Source organism: Babylonia areolata, chromosome 2, assembly GCF_041734735.1.
Source record: "Babylonia areolata isolate BAREFJ2019XMU chromosome 2, ASM4173473v1, whole genome shotgun sequence".
In the NCBI taxonomy this organism is placed as follows: Eukaryota; Metazoa; Mollusca; class Gastropoda; order Neogastropoda; family Buccinidae; genus Babylonia; species Babylonia areolata.
The window spans coordinates 18,824,271-18,841,042 of NC_134877.1; the positions used below are offsets into that span (position 1 = coordinate 18,824,271).

Here is a 16,772-nt window from a genome sequence, read left to right on the forward strand (position 1 = left end):
ATACACTCCCACTTCTGTGCTTGGGGTGAGTCCTGTCAATGTCGTCAGTATCGGCGGATTCATGGGGGGCTGTTGTTTGAGGGACGTGGTGGCGGTCTCCACTCTGGGAGGGACGCTCACTCAGTCTGGCTCCGCGACTAAGCCATTATTGTCGTTAGTAGGGGGCTTAGTAGGTGGTGTCCTAAGTACGTTAAATCAGAACAGGCACCACTGAGCACCACCGAAGTGACTGAACAGCAGTGCAGGGTCTCCTCTGGTGTGTGGCCTCCTGGCGACCTAACATCGATGGTTCCCTGTGGACTGCCGACGCTGGAACTGCGAAGGACGAACCCGGGTGTGGACGTGTATGGGGGAATCTAAATGAGCGGCGTGGGAGTAATGCCACTGAAACGGTGCAGATGATGGGGCAGCAAAAAAAAAAAAAAAAAAAAAAGTCTCAGTTGTGACCGTCAGATTTTATATCAGACTGCACCGGCAGTAACCTGGTGCACAACCATGCAGTATCTTATTCGCCACTATCTTCATTCCTTGACACTCCGTCTTTTGCCAAGATGTAAACTATAGATCCTGCAGCTCTGGTTAACGCCCCAAAGGTCTTTATCAGGTGACCTGACGTTGCGTTGTTTGAAGGGTGAGTACTCCATGGATGATCGTCCTAGTGGGACATCTCGGCAGTTCATTTAAGACTGATTTCTACAGCTGCATATGAAGTCGGAAATGATGGCTCGTAACACAGTTTAAGAAGAACATGAAAAGGAAAGACCGAAAGAAAACAATTCACCTGTCCCAACAATATGTTTAGCGGCTTTTCAGTCCTCAAATTTCAAGTTACCGACGGTCTGAGGATTGCCCTCCCATGGCTCATAAACAAACACAGGCTGTTGTTTTATTTATTGAAATAATTGTTTTCTAACATCCACTCTTTTTCCTCCACTGTCATGTTGTTTCACACACACACACACACATATGTATGTGTATTATAGGGACTGATATATACCAAGCATTTAAAAGTCCTCACATATATTTCGCGGCTTCTGCCTGCCTCTACACTTTTCTTTATAATTTTGTGTTGTAGTGGTATACACTGGTGTACTAGGTCCTTCATGGGGCCCCTCGTGCAGAACACAGAACAGATAAGATAACAGTTCTCAAGTTCTCGTCTGTTACAACCGCAAACACGTAGCCTCCCTTCCCCCACGACAAAAGCGTTCCTGACAACACGCGCCAGCGTCGATTGACCTGCCGCGTTGCACAAAGCCAGAACTGGACTTGTCGTTTTTTAATTGGTAGATATTTTTATTTTGTATATTCTTGCGCACCCAGGTTTTCGTTGACTCCCATGAGTTATATTTTGTCACAAACATAGTTTTCTCGCTTAATTTACGGAAAATATATTCTATAATCATAAGCAACATCAATAAAACGCTTCTTGCAAAATTAAATAAATACAATATGTATGGTTGCTGAACTATATCGCCGTGCGTGAACAGTTCCGTAGAATGTTATTTGGATACATGTGTTTGGTCTTCGATGGAAAGTTGCAGACGCCAGGAAGAATGGATACCAAAAAAGTTTTATTGCTTATATTCGCATGTTTTCTGCTGACTGTAAATATTTCATGTGAAGAAGAGAGTGCAGGTAATAAATCGGGCGAGAAACAAGGCTGTTTTGCAAACGAAAGACAAAAGCGCAAGTGTGCATTTCATTTTCATGTGGTCTATCCACAGGCCCTTGAAACATGTCATGTAAAAGATAACTGATTCTTCTGTTACACGTCGAACATCAATTTGATAACGAATGGCACTGTTGTTTGAATTCACCACAGTTAAAATCACTGTTCTGCCTAATAAGGCATAAATAATATAGGCATGCAATCTATTTTCATGAGCTTTTGCGTTATCAGTTTGTTTTGTGATGGCTGGCTGACTTATCAAAGTGATTTAGTGAGAATTTAAACAAGCAAGAACACTTTTCTCATTGTAAAAACAAATTTATGAAGTTGAAATATAACCAGTAGGTCACCTGAAATCAAAAGCTCTAATTTTTATTTCAGATGAATCTGAAACTGAGTCTGCAGGCCCTTCAGAAGATGAAGATGGTGTCCTTATTTTGAATAAGAGCAACTTTGCTGATTTCATTGCAAACACGGACACTGCACTGGTGGAATTTTATGCCCCCTGGTAAGTTGTAGTGTCACACTTAATGAAGAGCATGTATATGGACATTCTTTCAATCATTTTGTGAATTTTTTTTTTATTGGAATGGTGTGTGTATATATATATATATATATGTGTGTGTGTGTGTGTACTCTTTTTGAACATTGCCTTTTTACCTTTCACTCTGATTTGTGGTGTCTGAAATAACTGGGAGAATAAGAATTACTGCAAGTGAAACACACTTTGCAGTCTTTTAGATCAGTTTTTTCACTGTGTTTAGAGGAGTCCTATTTCAGTGTACAAATGACTTTTCAGAGATTTTTTGTGCAGTGTCTTTTTCTTTTTTTTAATTTATAGATACTAATGAAATAATGTTTTGTTTTTGGTGTGGTTTTTTGTTGTTTTTTTGTTGTTGTTTTTGCATAGGTGTGGCCACTGCAAACAGCTGGCTCCGGAATATGCTGCTGCTGCTAAAGAGTTGAAGCAGTTAGATCCACCGGTGCTCTTGGCCAAAGTGGATGCTACAGTGGAGAATGAACTGGCACAACAGTAAGTATACTTTCTCTTTCTCTCACTGTCTTCTCTTCCTTTTGAACACAACGTGAACGTGCTTCTGATTTTGTATTTCTCTTCTTAGTTATTGGCCAAAGTGGATGCTACAGTGGAGAGTGAACTGGCACAACAGTGAATATATTTTCTCTTTCTCTCGCTGTCTTCTCTTCTTTTTGAACACAGTGTGCTTGTGATTTTGTATTTCTCTTTTTAGTGATAGATAAATTGCTTTTAGGCAGGTCTGCTTTTTTTTTCGTGAGAGGTACCCCCATATGCGCTTGAGGTCTGTATGAAAAGTTCTACACTTTTTTTTTTAGACAACAAAGTATCAGACAACAGATGTAGTTAAATGAGTTGTGACTTATTTACAAATTCATACAGAGATGCAATAGCTGATTTGCACTGGGTCAGTGAATCATGTTTTACGTTCATGTTCCAGGAATGATGTCTCTGGGTATCCAACAATGAAGTTCTTCAAAAAGGGTAAAGGCTATGAGTATGATGGCCCCAGAGTCCAGGCAGGTAGGTAACCTCTTCTTTTTGTTTGTATTCTTTAATATGCGATGACTGTTATCTGTTTTGTTTAATCAGTACCTGATTCATTGACTATAAGTATAATTTCCTCTTGAAGGTGCAACAGTACTTTAAGGTCTGTGTATGTCACAGGATATACGGACTTCTATTTATTGGTCAAAGATTAGTTGTAAGGTTGAAAGTGTTTTTGCTTGGTAGGTACATTTGTGTTTCACCCATCTTTTTATAAGATTTGTGACAGTCACAATAGTGACAAGATGTAAAATGTGTCTATTGCAAGTCATGAAAACTGTTTTCGGTCAGTCAGACTGTGCAGTATTAGCAAGTGAATTACCTGTTACATGATGGTTAAAACATTTTAAAAAGGAAAAAAATGGATTTTTTTTTCTTTTGTGGATGTGTGATTCTGAACACATTTTGTTCAAATGATTTAGGAAATAAGCAGAAGTTACACACAATATATATCTTGTTGATGTGGTTTGTGTTTGGGTGTTGTTCGCATACATCTTTTTTTGTTTTTGTTTTTTGTTATTCAACTTGTTGGGTTTTTTTGGGGGGTGGGGGGGGGGGGGTTGTTATATGTGAGGTTATGATTTTTGGGGAGTGGAGGGGGTTCTGTTTTTTTGGGGGTTTTTTCTCGTTTGTTTGTTGTTAGTTGTTAGGTTGTTTTTCTTACTCTTATTGTGTTCAATTTAAAGAGAGGTCTGCTTTGTCTCTTTGCCACATGACCATCCAGTTAGGAGCTAAATTATCAAGATTGTTATTGTGAACATGTGAAACATACAGTCTCAGAAGCAAGCGGTTGATTGATCTCACCTGTGACAGGTATCGTGTCATTCATGAAGGCGCGAGCCAGTCCCTCTTGGGCACCTGAGCCAGAAGCCGTGGTGGTGCTGACACAGGAGAATTTTACTGATGTTGTCAACCAGGAAGAACTTATGCTGGTGGAATTTTATGCTCCCTGGTGAGTGGTTGATTTTCAGATAGTTCTGGCAATTGCTCTTTCTCCCGATCTTGGCCCAGTAGTATGGAACAAACTGCCTTTCTGTGGTCATCATGTGGATTTGCCAGTCCAATTTTTAGTTTGCTAGAGTACACGACTTCCATTCTGCCTTCCCTCTTATTGACTAGTGTGTTTCTTGAACTTCTGCAGGTCGTTTGTGTTTCTTTTTGTGGTGGTTTGTGCAAATGCTTGGTCTGTTATGGTGTACTTGATGCACAGACATTTTTGCATTCATAACTTTTTATGGTGAATGTTGAAGGCTCCCTGCGTGGGAGGCGTCAGCATCAATCAGCATAGTAGTAGTAGGTTAGCAGTAAATGTGTTTGATGAAACCAGTTTCACTTTCATGGAGGAGACAGAACAGTCTGGAATTAGTGGGGAGGGGGGGGAGACAACAGTCTGGAATTAGTGGGGGGTGGGGGGGGAGCATGGAATTATGTTCAGTCACATAAATGGGGTTTTTTTGGGGTTTTTTTGTTTTTTTGCAGGTGTGGACATTGCAAACAACTTGCTCCAAAGTATGAGAAAGCTGCCAAGATGCTGAAGCAGGGGGAACAGCCCATCATTCTGGCCAAAGTGGATGCCACTGTTGAGTCAGGGCTTGCTGCTGAGTATGGTGTCTCTGGTTACCCTACCATGAAAGTGTTCCGCAGAGGTCGAGCCTATGAGTACAAGGGACAGCGCGACCAGCATGGTGAGTATTCAGTGTCCACCAGTGATAGGGATTGAGGACCTGTTTCAGCATGGTGTTGTGTCTTTAGGAAAGGCACTTTATTCCGATTTTCCTCACTCCACCCATGTGTAAATGGGTACTTGACATAGGTTTGGGAAGGTTTAAATGGCAGGAGGAGAGGATTGGACTTCAGTTCACTGCCCCAAAGGTTGTAAAAGGCTATGGGAACATTTTTTGAGCGTGTGTGTAGAAATGTCTTTTTTTGTGTTTTTTTCTTGAGAGGTTTTTTGTAACTCATATTTAAGTCACTCAGTGCAGTGAGTTTTCTCCCTTACATTTCATCACAGAGCCCATTTGTAAAGGCAGCTAAAATAATCAGACACACAAAAAAGAAGTTATTTCAAGATTCATAATTAAGTGTGCAGAAATTGGTTATGGCTTGCACATTTTGTGGTTGTGAAGTAAACACTTGAAGTGTTTACTTGGAATGTCTGAGATCTGAATATAAACTTATAATGCAGACAGTCAAACTAGGCTTGTCATTCACATGGTTGGAGAACAGAAATCTGCCTTGACTGGTTGCTTTTGACAAAAGAGAATCCTGAAGTGACTATGCTGTTATTAGCTTATGAAGTCATTGCAATGCCAAAATCATTTCAGAACACTTCTGAATCTGTGGTTCTTGATTTGGAATGGTTATGCAAAACTGTTATAAAATGAACAGTCCTGATCAGGCATGTTTGGACATTGAAAATTATTGTCAGGTTTTATCATTTGAAATTTGTTCTGGTCCAGTTTCTGTTGTGGAATTTTTCAAAGATGTTAGTCACTGTATGTGCGTGGCTGTTGGTTGGTTTGTTTTTAAATTTAACACGGCTTCTGCTCTTACCTTCTTTTGATTTTTTTCTACGTGAGATTGCATTAACAGAGAAAAGTTACACGAGCCAGGCATTTATCATCAATCAGAACTAAACCTCAGCAGTATGTTAGGTAAGGAAATCAGGTAAAAATGTGCCAAAGTTTATAAACGTATGTATTTTTGGGTGTTTTTTGTGAAATGTGTAATGTTGACTACTTACTAACCAAGCTGCACACTTATGTAAAAACCAAAACATTTGTAGGGTTGAACAAGTTACACTTAAATATTAATGATTACTTGAACTATTTCCTCCACAATTCACCATCCCCCATGTTTACTGATTGCATACATACTTGTACATTATTTTTTGGTGCTGTATAGCAAAACTAACGAAACAAAAGATCATTCCATGAAAAGCCATTGGCTTTAACAACACAGTAATGTTCACATTCTATTTTTTTGACACATGTTTGTGAATGCGTGTGTATGTTATTTTGTGCTTTTTGTCTGACCAAGATGTTATTATAAAGCGTTTTGAGAAGCTGAAAGCACTATATAAATGTACTGATACTATTCTTATGTGACTGAATAGTCTTGTGTCATTGATGTTTGCAGGAATTGTGGAGTACATGAACAAACAGCGAGGGGAACCAGCAAAGCCCGTGGATAAAGAGGCACTGAAGTATTACCTGCAGGAAGATGATGTTTCTGTCCTGGCCTTCTTTGAAAGCGACTTGGATCCTCACTATAGAACATACCAGGATGCTTGTAAGAAACAAAAACATTCCAGCATTATATGGGTGGTGCATGTGCACACTTGAGGCAACATCTATGCAGATTCAGACAATGCCCAGGCAGGCTTGTGTGCAGCTGCTTGAGCACACAAAAGCAAAAACCACACACACACACATACACGTGATGCTTGGTCAAGTACTCTTTGTGTTTGTGTGCTTGGTACATCAGAGATTTCTACAATGAGAGTAATGAGGGATATCTTTGGAAATACAATACTGATCTTGGTTTATACCCATAGTGAGATTTTCATTCATTTGCATTACGAAAAACATTTTAAAAAATTTGAATGTGTGTGTAGGACTAGTTCTGTCCATTTTCCACCATCACACATTCTGAGAAAGTTACAGGCTTGTTAAGTTGCAGCTAGAAGACATCAGCAGAATAAGATCCTGTTTGTTTTCAGTGCTCCTGATAATTCCATTGTTTTTAACTAGAAGTCACTGTGAGAGAAGATTCACAAGTCGATTCCACCAACATCTTGTGGATAATCACTTGGCAACTTCCCAGTTTCTTTGTCACCCATACTCAGGTTAATAATTTTGAGTTCTGCACTATGTTTGTCAGTTCCATCTGAAGAAAATTGAAAATCTGCTGAGGTCCAAATTTGAGAAAGAATGTTTTAGGATGTGTTATACAAAAAAATGGAGAAAATTGATAAAATGTTGTGTTATTTTCCATAGTGCAAGAGAAGAGGGAGGACTACACAGTTGGCTACACAACGGACCCAGCTTTGTTTAAACTGTACAAAGCCAACCCCAAGTCTGTTCTGGTGCTGAATGCTGAGCGATACTACACCAAGTTTGAACCCAAGTGGCATGTTATGGACCTCAAGGTGGGGGCATGTTGTACTTGTATATTATAGTGACATGTTTGTGATGGCTGACTGCTGTTCCAGATTTTATTTGAGTGAGTTGATCAGTTTTACATCTGCAAGCTTTTATGTTTTTTCCTTCTGAATTCCGTGCATAATTGTGGGTTTGTGTCTGTGTGTGGAACCATGTTTATTCATTGCATCTGCGAAATGTTTGCTTGAAATTAAGCTTGGAGCCTGTTCTTACACAAGTTTGGCTACTATAATTTGTATGCATGAATATGAGTCCTGTTAAATGTTTTTGGTATAATGATGCAAGTGATTCATTTGAGTATTTCTTATGGTATTCTATATGTACAGGAAGTGTTTGGTTTGTTCTGGAAAAGGTGTTCTTTGAAATATGCAAGAATATATTTTAGCTACACATACTTAACCGTGACCTACTAGTGCAGATTCTAACAGGGGTCCGAAAATATATGTTATGGCCACATCTCACAAAATATTCAGTTTTTGGAACTGATGAATGTATATTGATGATATATTCAGTTTTATAAGATGAGTGAAAATTTATGTCTGCAGATGTAAGGTGGAATACATCCTCAAAATGATATTTTCCAAAAATGATTTAAACACTTGATTTCATAATAGAGTTACACAATGCAAAAATAAACACTCATTTTCAAATTTAATGTGGAATGGAATAACGATAAATCAATGCTTTGACAGAATAGACTCAAAACAGGTTTCTTTTAAATTATGTTTATTGTGCAGTGTAATAATACACACACCATATCAACATGATTGCTTTGTATTGTTATCAGGCTTGTCTGTCGCTTAATCAAGTTAATTGTTGCTGTTGTTGTCTTTTTTTCTTTCACTTTTTTGTTCATATTTCTTTTCTTTTTTTTTTCTTTTTTTTTTCTTTTTTTTTTTTGTTTGTTAATCGGTAATGGGGAATAAAAGGGGGGTCCAGTTAAACGTTTGTGACCCATTGTTGCAGGAAGACACCAAGTCTGACGAGATCACCCAGTTCATCCTGGATCACCAGTTCCCACTGGTGGGTGCCTATGATGGGAAAGTGAACCAGCGTTACTCGGATGTGAGCCCTCTGTGCATCGTCTTCTACACTGTTGATTGGAGCTTTGACCACAGGGAAGGTGAGGGGCGTTGTTATGAGTTACTTTTTCTTTGTAACTGTTAACCTGAAAGAGAGTACGAGTTTGCAGCATTTATCTTTGTGTATTCTGCATTTTTATTTTAATTCAAGAAAGAAAAAAGAAAAAAATATAGATAATAGGTAGGTCACCAGGGTAATTCAGAAAGTAGGGGTAATTTTGATATTCAAGTACCCAGCAATTTTGTGAGTTTGGAGAAGAGTAGGCATACATCACTGTAGAAATAAACTTTAATGTGGAAAAGAATGTTACCACAGAACATAGAAGGAAACACTGTAGAAAAGAATGCCACTTTAGTAAAATACACATATAAGGGTTGTAGAAACAGTAGGAATAGGCCTGTTTTAAAGGAGGGAATATTCCATCTATATCATATCCACAAGTCTTATATTGTTATGGTGTCAGTGTTTTGTTTGTTCCTTCTATGCTTTTTGATTATATTTTTACTTTTTATTTAATCATAACTGATGGTTCAAACATATATTTTTTAAACATCTTGTTTTCCATGTTACAGCTACCCAGATGTGGAGGAACAAAATAGCAGAGATTGCCAAAGACTATAAGGGGATCCGGTTTGCTGTGGCCAACGATGAAAACAATGAGCATTTACTGAAAGATTTTGGTCTGGAGGATTCTGCCGAGGAGATGAACATTGGTATCATTGCCAACGGTAAAAAGTACCCCATGGAGGCTATGGAGGAGTTTGATGCTGACCACATCAGAGAGTTTTTGGATCAGTTTATAAAAGGTAAGGAAGCTGCAAGGTTGAGGTTAATTTCAAAATCTCCGGAGTACAAACCACCAAATGGTAAGGACCTGTTAGCCCACACTTTCTCGCAGTCCCACAAGTTCACTGACTTTGATAGAAAGCATAGAGGGCTTTCGCTTGTGATTTCAGGAACACATTAGTCGTTCCCTTTGATAAAGGAAATATTTTTTATAAAAAAAGGAGGGACTTCCCACGCTTTCTCACACATTGTCAACAGCTTTTGTGTTTGAAAAATTGATGTTTCAGCCAAAAAATGTACTGTTATTTAACAGCTTATAAATGAAAGCAGTGGATTTTCATTAAAAAAAAATGGAAGTGCATGAGTAAGAAGGCACCTCAAGTTATGAGTGGTGCTCATTAGATAGGCTGCTTGCACTCTGTTTGTTGGAAATTCAGCATCATTGTACTATGCTCCCAAGAAGAATACAGAGCAAGTTCCTACGTGGTTCTCAACTTTTTGTGAACTGTAGTTTGTGTAGTGGGGAAGTGCCCACCATGGGACTGGCTGCCTCTGCATTGTACATGTACAGAACACACTGCAGGTGAAAAGTCGGCCTATGTTCAGTTTTACCAAGTTTTGCTCTGGCAGAATCCTCACTGTTAGTTGAACTATTTGCATACTTCTCTGGTTAGCTAATTGCACACACTTTTCACACTTTTATACACCCACTTGATGAAGTATATCCATTCATTATAGGTATATTTAGCCTCCGTTCACATACTTTCAGTACTTAACCCTTTCGCTACCAGGAAAATCAGATTCAAGTGAAATCTATTTGCCAGGGTTTTTTCACAAAAAAACGGGTATAAATTTTCAAAATAATTTGTGCTCTTTGTTATTGGAGAAATACCCATAAAAGTATATATTTTCTGAAAGGTAAATGATTAAAGAATACCAAACACATGACGTTTTCCCATTTTATATGTATTTTTAGTGACATGCTGTTGTTTTGAAATCAGTGTTTTGTTTTTTGTCACATTTTCAACTTGTTCATTACAAACATTAGGTAATTTGCAGTAAAATATATTTTTTGGACAAATGGATATCTGTGCACAAAATCATACTAGAACAACCACAATAAAAAAAAAATTAAAAAGAGATAGCTACACAATGCATTGTGACTTCTCCAGGTGATAATATGGATGTGAGGCCATGCCCCCTCAGTCTCCAACCCCCTTCTCTTCACCTCTCTCACATGGTCACTTTATCCAGTTCTCATCAGACCGCGTTGGTTGAGTGCCAAGAAAATTGCTCACACTGTGTCCTACTAAAAATTCGGTCACTTTCTGTCGTCTCCTAGAACTGAACAGCTGGCATCACTCACTGATAGTCTTATCTTGGCCACTCTCTTGATTGCTCCGTTTATTTTCTATCAAATCATCCTATAAATGTTCATCACTGTCTTCTCCTTAAATTTACGCTTCAATTCTTTCTGAGTATCAGCTAAAGAAAGCAATCTTGGTTGATTAAGTTCACTACGATCGCATGTCTTGAGCATGGCATCAGTCCGACATTTTGTTGAGGAAAGGAGCTAAGCAAACACTACGACAGTAACCCAACCAAAACATTCAAATAAAGGACTGCCTCATGACGTAGATGGTGTTTCTAGCTGTGAATAGAATCTAGAAAGATTACCCTAGCTAAAGCTACCAGTATTTTTGTCAACGAACTGAATGCAAACCAAGAAAAGTCAGAATATTTTGATGAATTATCTCGTGGCAGCGAAGTGTACATGCTTGCGATGACAAGTTATCTCATCATATAGGCAGCCGAGGGGTTAATTATACACCCTGCTCATAGTATATTCATTTATTATAGGTATGATTGACCCCCTTTCCTCATTTAGGCTGATTATTAATATATAATAAGGAAAAAAGTTACTCTTCTCTCTTCTGCACATATCACATACACATGTATGTATATACATACACGCACATACTTCTTAGTATTAGGGATTGTAGTAAACTTTAGTCAGGAATCCATTTTTAACAGAAGCAAGTGGGGGGGGGGGGGGGGGGGGGGGATTATATGTTATTCAGTGTCATATTTGTAATGTAATTCCTTCATGTATATTTGGCAGTTACATGATGTTCATTCATAGGAGGATTGGGTGGGTAATGGGTGGCTGTGCTGTATCAGTAAGTTGATACCCCAAAACAAATCCAGAAGTAAATCTGGGATATTTTAAAAACAAAACAAAGTAATGATGTTGAAGATTTTGTCAGTTTTTGACACATAGCAACTTGCATCTCAAAAAAATTACCACAGTAATTGTTTTAGATCAAAGTCCTGTTTGCATTTAGTGTGATGAATGTTGATTTTATAATTGCTGGATTGTGGATTGTTTCTCTTTGGTCAGGATCATTAAATGAAAATAACATTTTGAAATTAAAATAACAATGTCTTGATAGTTCAGTTGAAAAATTGCTAGCAGGTCACCCCAAATTATTTAGTTTATGCTCAGACTTTATCAGAAAAGACCAGTGGACATTTACAAGTGTTGAATCTCTTTCTGATTTCATTATGGTAATGGCAGAAAAGTAGTTTGATGATGATAAATCAAGAATAGACAGCGCAGAACTACTAGACCCTGTTGCTATTTAATTCTTTGATAGGAAGTTTCTGTGTGAAAAACACTTTCCAGCGCCAAATATTTTAGACTGATGCTCTCATTCACAACAGCACAGTGGACTTGTTCACTTAAAACTTGGTCAGGGAACAAAGGTTATTCATTGTTCCGTTGTGCAGGAAACTGGCTATAGCTGTCAGGCTTTGTTACAGTGTGACACATGGTCCTTTTAACAGTTAGGATCCTTTGATGTTGACTAAAGTTGCCAATGGTGGTGAACTGTCTCATCAACTAAAGTCGCCTATTGCAGTAAAAGAGTTAAAGACTATTTGTTTGGGCATTGAACACAAGAGAGTGAACCACCGCTTACTTTGAGCATACGACTAATACTTGCAGTTCACCAGTTTCTGTCTCTTGTAATTTTTTGCAGGCAAACTTGTGCCTCACATCAAATCGCAGGCAGTGCCCAAGAAGCAGAAAGGGCCAGTAAAGGTAGTGGTGGGGAAGACATTTGAGAAGATTGTGAATGATGTCAAGAAAGACGTGCTGGTGGAGCTCTACGCCCCATGGTGTGGCCACTGCAAGAAGCTGGAGCCCGTCTACAAAGAGCTGGCCAAGAAGTTCAAGTCTGCCAAGGACTTAGTCATCACCAAAATGGATGCCACTGCAAATGATGTCCCAGATGAGTATACTGTTGAGGGGTTTCCCACCATCTATTTCGCCCCAGCCAACAACAAAGGCAATCCCATCAAATATGAAGGTGGTCGGGAACTGAAGGATTTTGTCAAGTTTATAAAACAGAAGGCGACTGTTTCACTGGGTTCTGCGAAGGATGAGTTGTAATCATGTTTTCGTGTGTGAATGTTGAGTGTTGTTCTTTTTTGTTTTGTTTTTTTCATATCAGCTGTATGCAAAGTTGTTTTTAGATTTCACAGACTAATGTAGTTGACACAAGTGGGTAAAAAAAAAGGATAGTTTTTTCTTTAAACAAAATATTATATTTGAGAAGAACTGCTTATATTTCAAAAAGGAACCCTGGTGTCTGAAAACAGAAAAGTATCATTCCCGAAGTTGACTTTTTTCCAGGGAAATTCAAGGGAAAAAACACAGTTCCAGTTTGGAAGGACACATTGTTTGAAATGTCTTGGTCTTTTATTGCATATAGATTGTAAACCACAGATGTGATCTGGTTTGCAGCCTTTGGTGTGAAATAGTTATGTTATATTCATCTTCTAGATTATCTTGAATATATTTTGACAGCTGCACAGGTTTTCATAACTCAACACAGACACAGACACTCATGCAAACAAGTCAGTTCTGATAAATTGTTTGATTGCATGAAACCCAGTATTACCAGTCAACATGAATGTGAAAAAAAACAAAAAGATTCTTGCATATGTTGAAGCTGCTTTGATATCCACAGATTCTGAGAACACTAACACTGAAAATAGATGGCAAGGAAAATGTTTTTGAAAAGAATAGAAAATCAAGTGGCAACAAGTACAGCAGCACAGTTTTGTGAATCTGAATTGTAAGTTGATGGTGTGAGTACGTGTGTGGCATATGGTCCATAAGGTATTTTTTGTCATTGTATTGTTAACTTTGGATGATGTTATTGTTATGCTGTTCATTTGTGTAATGTTATCATTGTGTGCTATTTCTGGTTATATCATTTTCCTTTCATTTGGATGTTGTGCCAAATAACATTGACACACCCAATTTTGTTGTTGACTCGTATTCCATGTTACCATGTTGTGTCCATTGACCGCAGACTTGCTGATGTTCACATAGTTTCGAGGATAATCCTGAGAAAGGCACTCAGAAAGGAAAATAACTGCCCACTGCTGTGCCATTTTACATACAAACCATAGTGCTTGATCTTGAAGGTAAATCCAAATTTGTTATAATCTGCGACTGCTTTTGATACCCTTTTCTTCCCGTACCAAAAGCCAATAAGCTGAAAAGAAAAGAAGGAACATGTTAGGAGAATAGGTAAAAGAAATTGGATGAATTTGAAAGCCTTTTTTTTTTCTTCTTTTTTTTTTTTAAAGGACTCGGTGCTGTGAATGTCATGCTTACATTTCATCTCTAGATACCATTATGGTTAAAGGACCAAATATTTGTTGTGGAGATCACTATAAATAGACAATTATTTTGGTTATTTCAACATTTATTTGAGTAAAGAAACTGTAAAGAATGAGATTGTGATATTACCCTTCATTCATCCAAGATTTATGATGGAGCAAAATTTAAAATGTGAGATTGCTTTTTTTTTTCTGTTTTGGTTTGTTACAAGTATTCTGCAGAATCCCATCTTAAAAAAATTCTGTAATCATTTTGCAGTTGTATCCAGAAATTGCCAAAGATCCCAAGTTGTAGAAGTCTTATGTGTATATTTATTGATTACGTAAAGACCAAAAGTATACATCAGGTAAAATATCTTACTGATATTGTTTCAGAATTACATTATTCTGGGAACACACATTCTTTATTGAAACAGTGAGCTTGGTTTTTTTCTGCCTCTTATGATGCTGAACTGAAATTGAAATAGATTTAAAAGTGAGCCAGGATTTTTTCTGAATCTTGTAAAATGCCTGTCTGAAATTTTTATTGAATTTTAAAAAATGGGCCATGTTTTTTCATACTGCTATAAAATGCCAGGTTGAAATTGAAGAAAGCCAGGCTTTTTCTGGCTTTTGAAAAATATCTCTCTGAAATTCAAAAGTGTGCGAGGGTTTTCTGCCTCGTGTGAAATACCTGTTGAATTATATTAAATTTTGAAGTGAGCCAGAATTTTTCTACCTGTTTGTAAAATATCTGACTGAAATTTTGAACATGTTATGTCAGTGACTCATTCTGTGAATCTGAGTATATATATATATTTATATCATTCATTTTTCTCCTCATTTCTGTGGCATGAAATGTTGACCTGACTGCTGAGTTCAGGTTTTTTCACAATGTGATTGGCATATTGTCATCTGAAAAAAAAAGAATCAACTATTAAGTTAAGAATAGTAATGAATGCTGTTAAGCGGATAAGTTGGGTTCTTTGTTAACTAATTTTTTGAAACGGCATTGAAAATATGAAAGTTACTGCTTTTTTTTCTAATCTCAATAAATGCATATTTTAGCTGTAAAAATTACAGCATATATTATACATACAAATTTGTATTTTCTTTTCAAACAAACTGCTTTGGGTTGTGTAGTGTATCATATACTAAAAGAATGGATGTGACTGTTTTATTTGTATTCTGTACTTAGAAGCATCCATGCTGTGTGTTGATTTAACTTATGGCTATACAGTCACCATAGCAGAATCGTTTTGACATTGGACTTTTGATCCAGTGTTCACTAGTGATTATAGTTCAAGGTCCTGTTTCAGCATGGTGTTGTGTCCTTGGGGGAAAAGCGTTTTACTCTTTGAGTTTCCTCACCCCACTCATGTGTGGGTGGGTAACTGACTTTGGTTTAGGGAAGATAATAATGACAGAGGGAGAGCATTTGGCGCCACCTTATGCCGAGTCCCAGACACAGTGGATATGAATTCACTTCCCTGATGGCTGTAAAGGGCTATAGGACCTTTAACCTGTTTTCGTAACTTCTCACAATATCCTGTCAAATGGGAGAGGAGGGTTTGAACTGAAGGATGAAGAGAAAAGGAAATGTGTTTTCCTGTCTTTGTTTCGGACATGAAAATCTGAATATGTATCATATTTTGTCTGTACAACTACAAGAAACTGTTTTGCGAAAGAAAAAAAAAGGTTATATTATAATGATGTGTTTACAGGGGAAAAGTTGAATTGGTAGTGTGTGTACTGCTGCCAGTTTCTGTTGATGTTGGATGTTATCTGTTGGTGCTGGAATTTACTGTACTTATGTATAGTTTTATCTGGGGGTAAAATGTCTGAATGAATCGGGCATTGTTTGAAATCATTGAAAATCAACTTAATAATAATTTATACCAGGTATTTGTTGCTGATATTTTAGTTATTAGAATGAATAATACCAGGTATTTTTTGCTGATATTTTATACATTGTCCAGTTTGATTAGTTTTGTGTTGTTTTTGGTGTGGATCAAGGGAGTTATTTTTCTGTTTACACTAATGTATACTTACTGCTGGTTATTAAGTGTTTTGCTTTATCTTTATTAATTTGGCAATAAATGATTTTACTTACATTTTGTTTTGCTGGATTTATGGAGAATTGTGTTTGAGTTGCTTGATTTTTATTTGCCGACACACATTGAACACTGTAGCGCAATAGAAATGACATTCATAGGCAGCTATTCTAAGTTTTTCACACTTGTGGCTGGCAGTTGATAAAAATAGTTGCATACAGGACTGGAAATTCCATTATTTTTGTCTCTGAACTCCTCATGAATCTTACAACATCCTTGTGGAATTTTAATCATTATCCAACAGTACATTCCTATGAAAGGAATATAACACTGTGCATTGCTTAACCACTACTAGCTACCAGTAAGCAAGCATAATTTATCATATGCGATACACTAGTTTAGCTCTCAGCATATTTACCAAATCTCACAGACCACAATTCCAATTCCATTTAATTCCACTAAGGAACAATCTCCACTTCGGAAAAAAAACAAAGTATCCCATTGGCACAAAATTACATTGAAAGAGAGCCATCATTACCAGTTGAATGTCTCCAGTTAACATTTAACAACCTACGTGCAACAAATATGGAACTGACTCTCAGTGTTTACCAGCTCTTTTAACCACATTTTGTGTATTTCCACTAATTTGTTGGAACAAAGTATCCCACTGGCACTTAACACATCTCCATCACATGAGAATCACAACTGTAAGTCTCCTATAACAAATTGCCATAGTACCCATGTGTACATGCACACGC

At 37.5% G+C, this 16,772-nt stretch overlaps 1 protein-coding gene across 1 annotated transcript; it reads left to right on the plus strand.

Moving 5' to 3' along the window:
* The first annotated feature begins 1,510 nt into the window (after window positions 1-1,510).
* On the plus strand, window positions 1,511-16,074 carry LOC143298754 (protein disulfide-isomerase A4-like). Its single transcript, XM_076611697.1, has 11 exons — window positions 1,511-1,638; window positions 2,054-2,180; window positions 2,583-2,705; window positions 3,148-3,230; window positions 4,068-4,206; window positions 4,734-4,939; window positions 6,393-6,545; window positions 7,253-7,404; window positions 8,384-8,540; window positions 9,073-9,306; window positions 12,328-16,074. The coding sequence occupies exons 1-11, from the start codon at window positions 1,515-1,517 to the stop codon at window positions 12,738-12,740; spliced, it is 1,911 nt and encodes a 636-aa protein (XP_076467812.1). The 5' UTR covers window positions 1,511-1,514; the 3' UTR covers window positions 12,741-16,074.
* Window positions 16,075-16,772: the final 698 nt, after the last annotated feature.

Excerpts from the sequence above, each read along its gene's own strand:
- LOC143298754 (XM_076611697.1), top strand. The coding sequence starts at position 1,515 with ATGTGTTTGGTCTTCGATGGAAAGTTGCAGACGCCAGGAAGAATGGAT. Across the intron at positions 2,181-2,582 it reads GTGGAATTTTATGCCCCCTG|GTGTGGCCACTGCAAACAGC; the intron begins GTAAGTTGTAGT and ends GTTTTTGCATAG. Across the intron at positions 6,546-7,252 it reads TAGAACATACCAGGATGCTT|TGCAAGAGAAGAGGGAGGAC; the intron begins GTAAGAAACAAA and ends TATTTTCCATAG.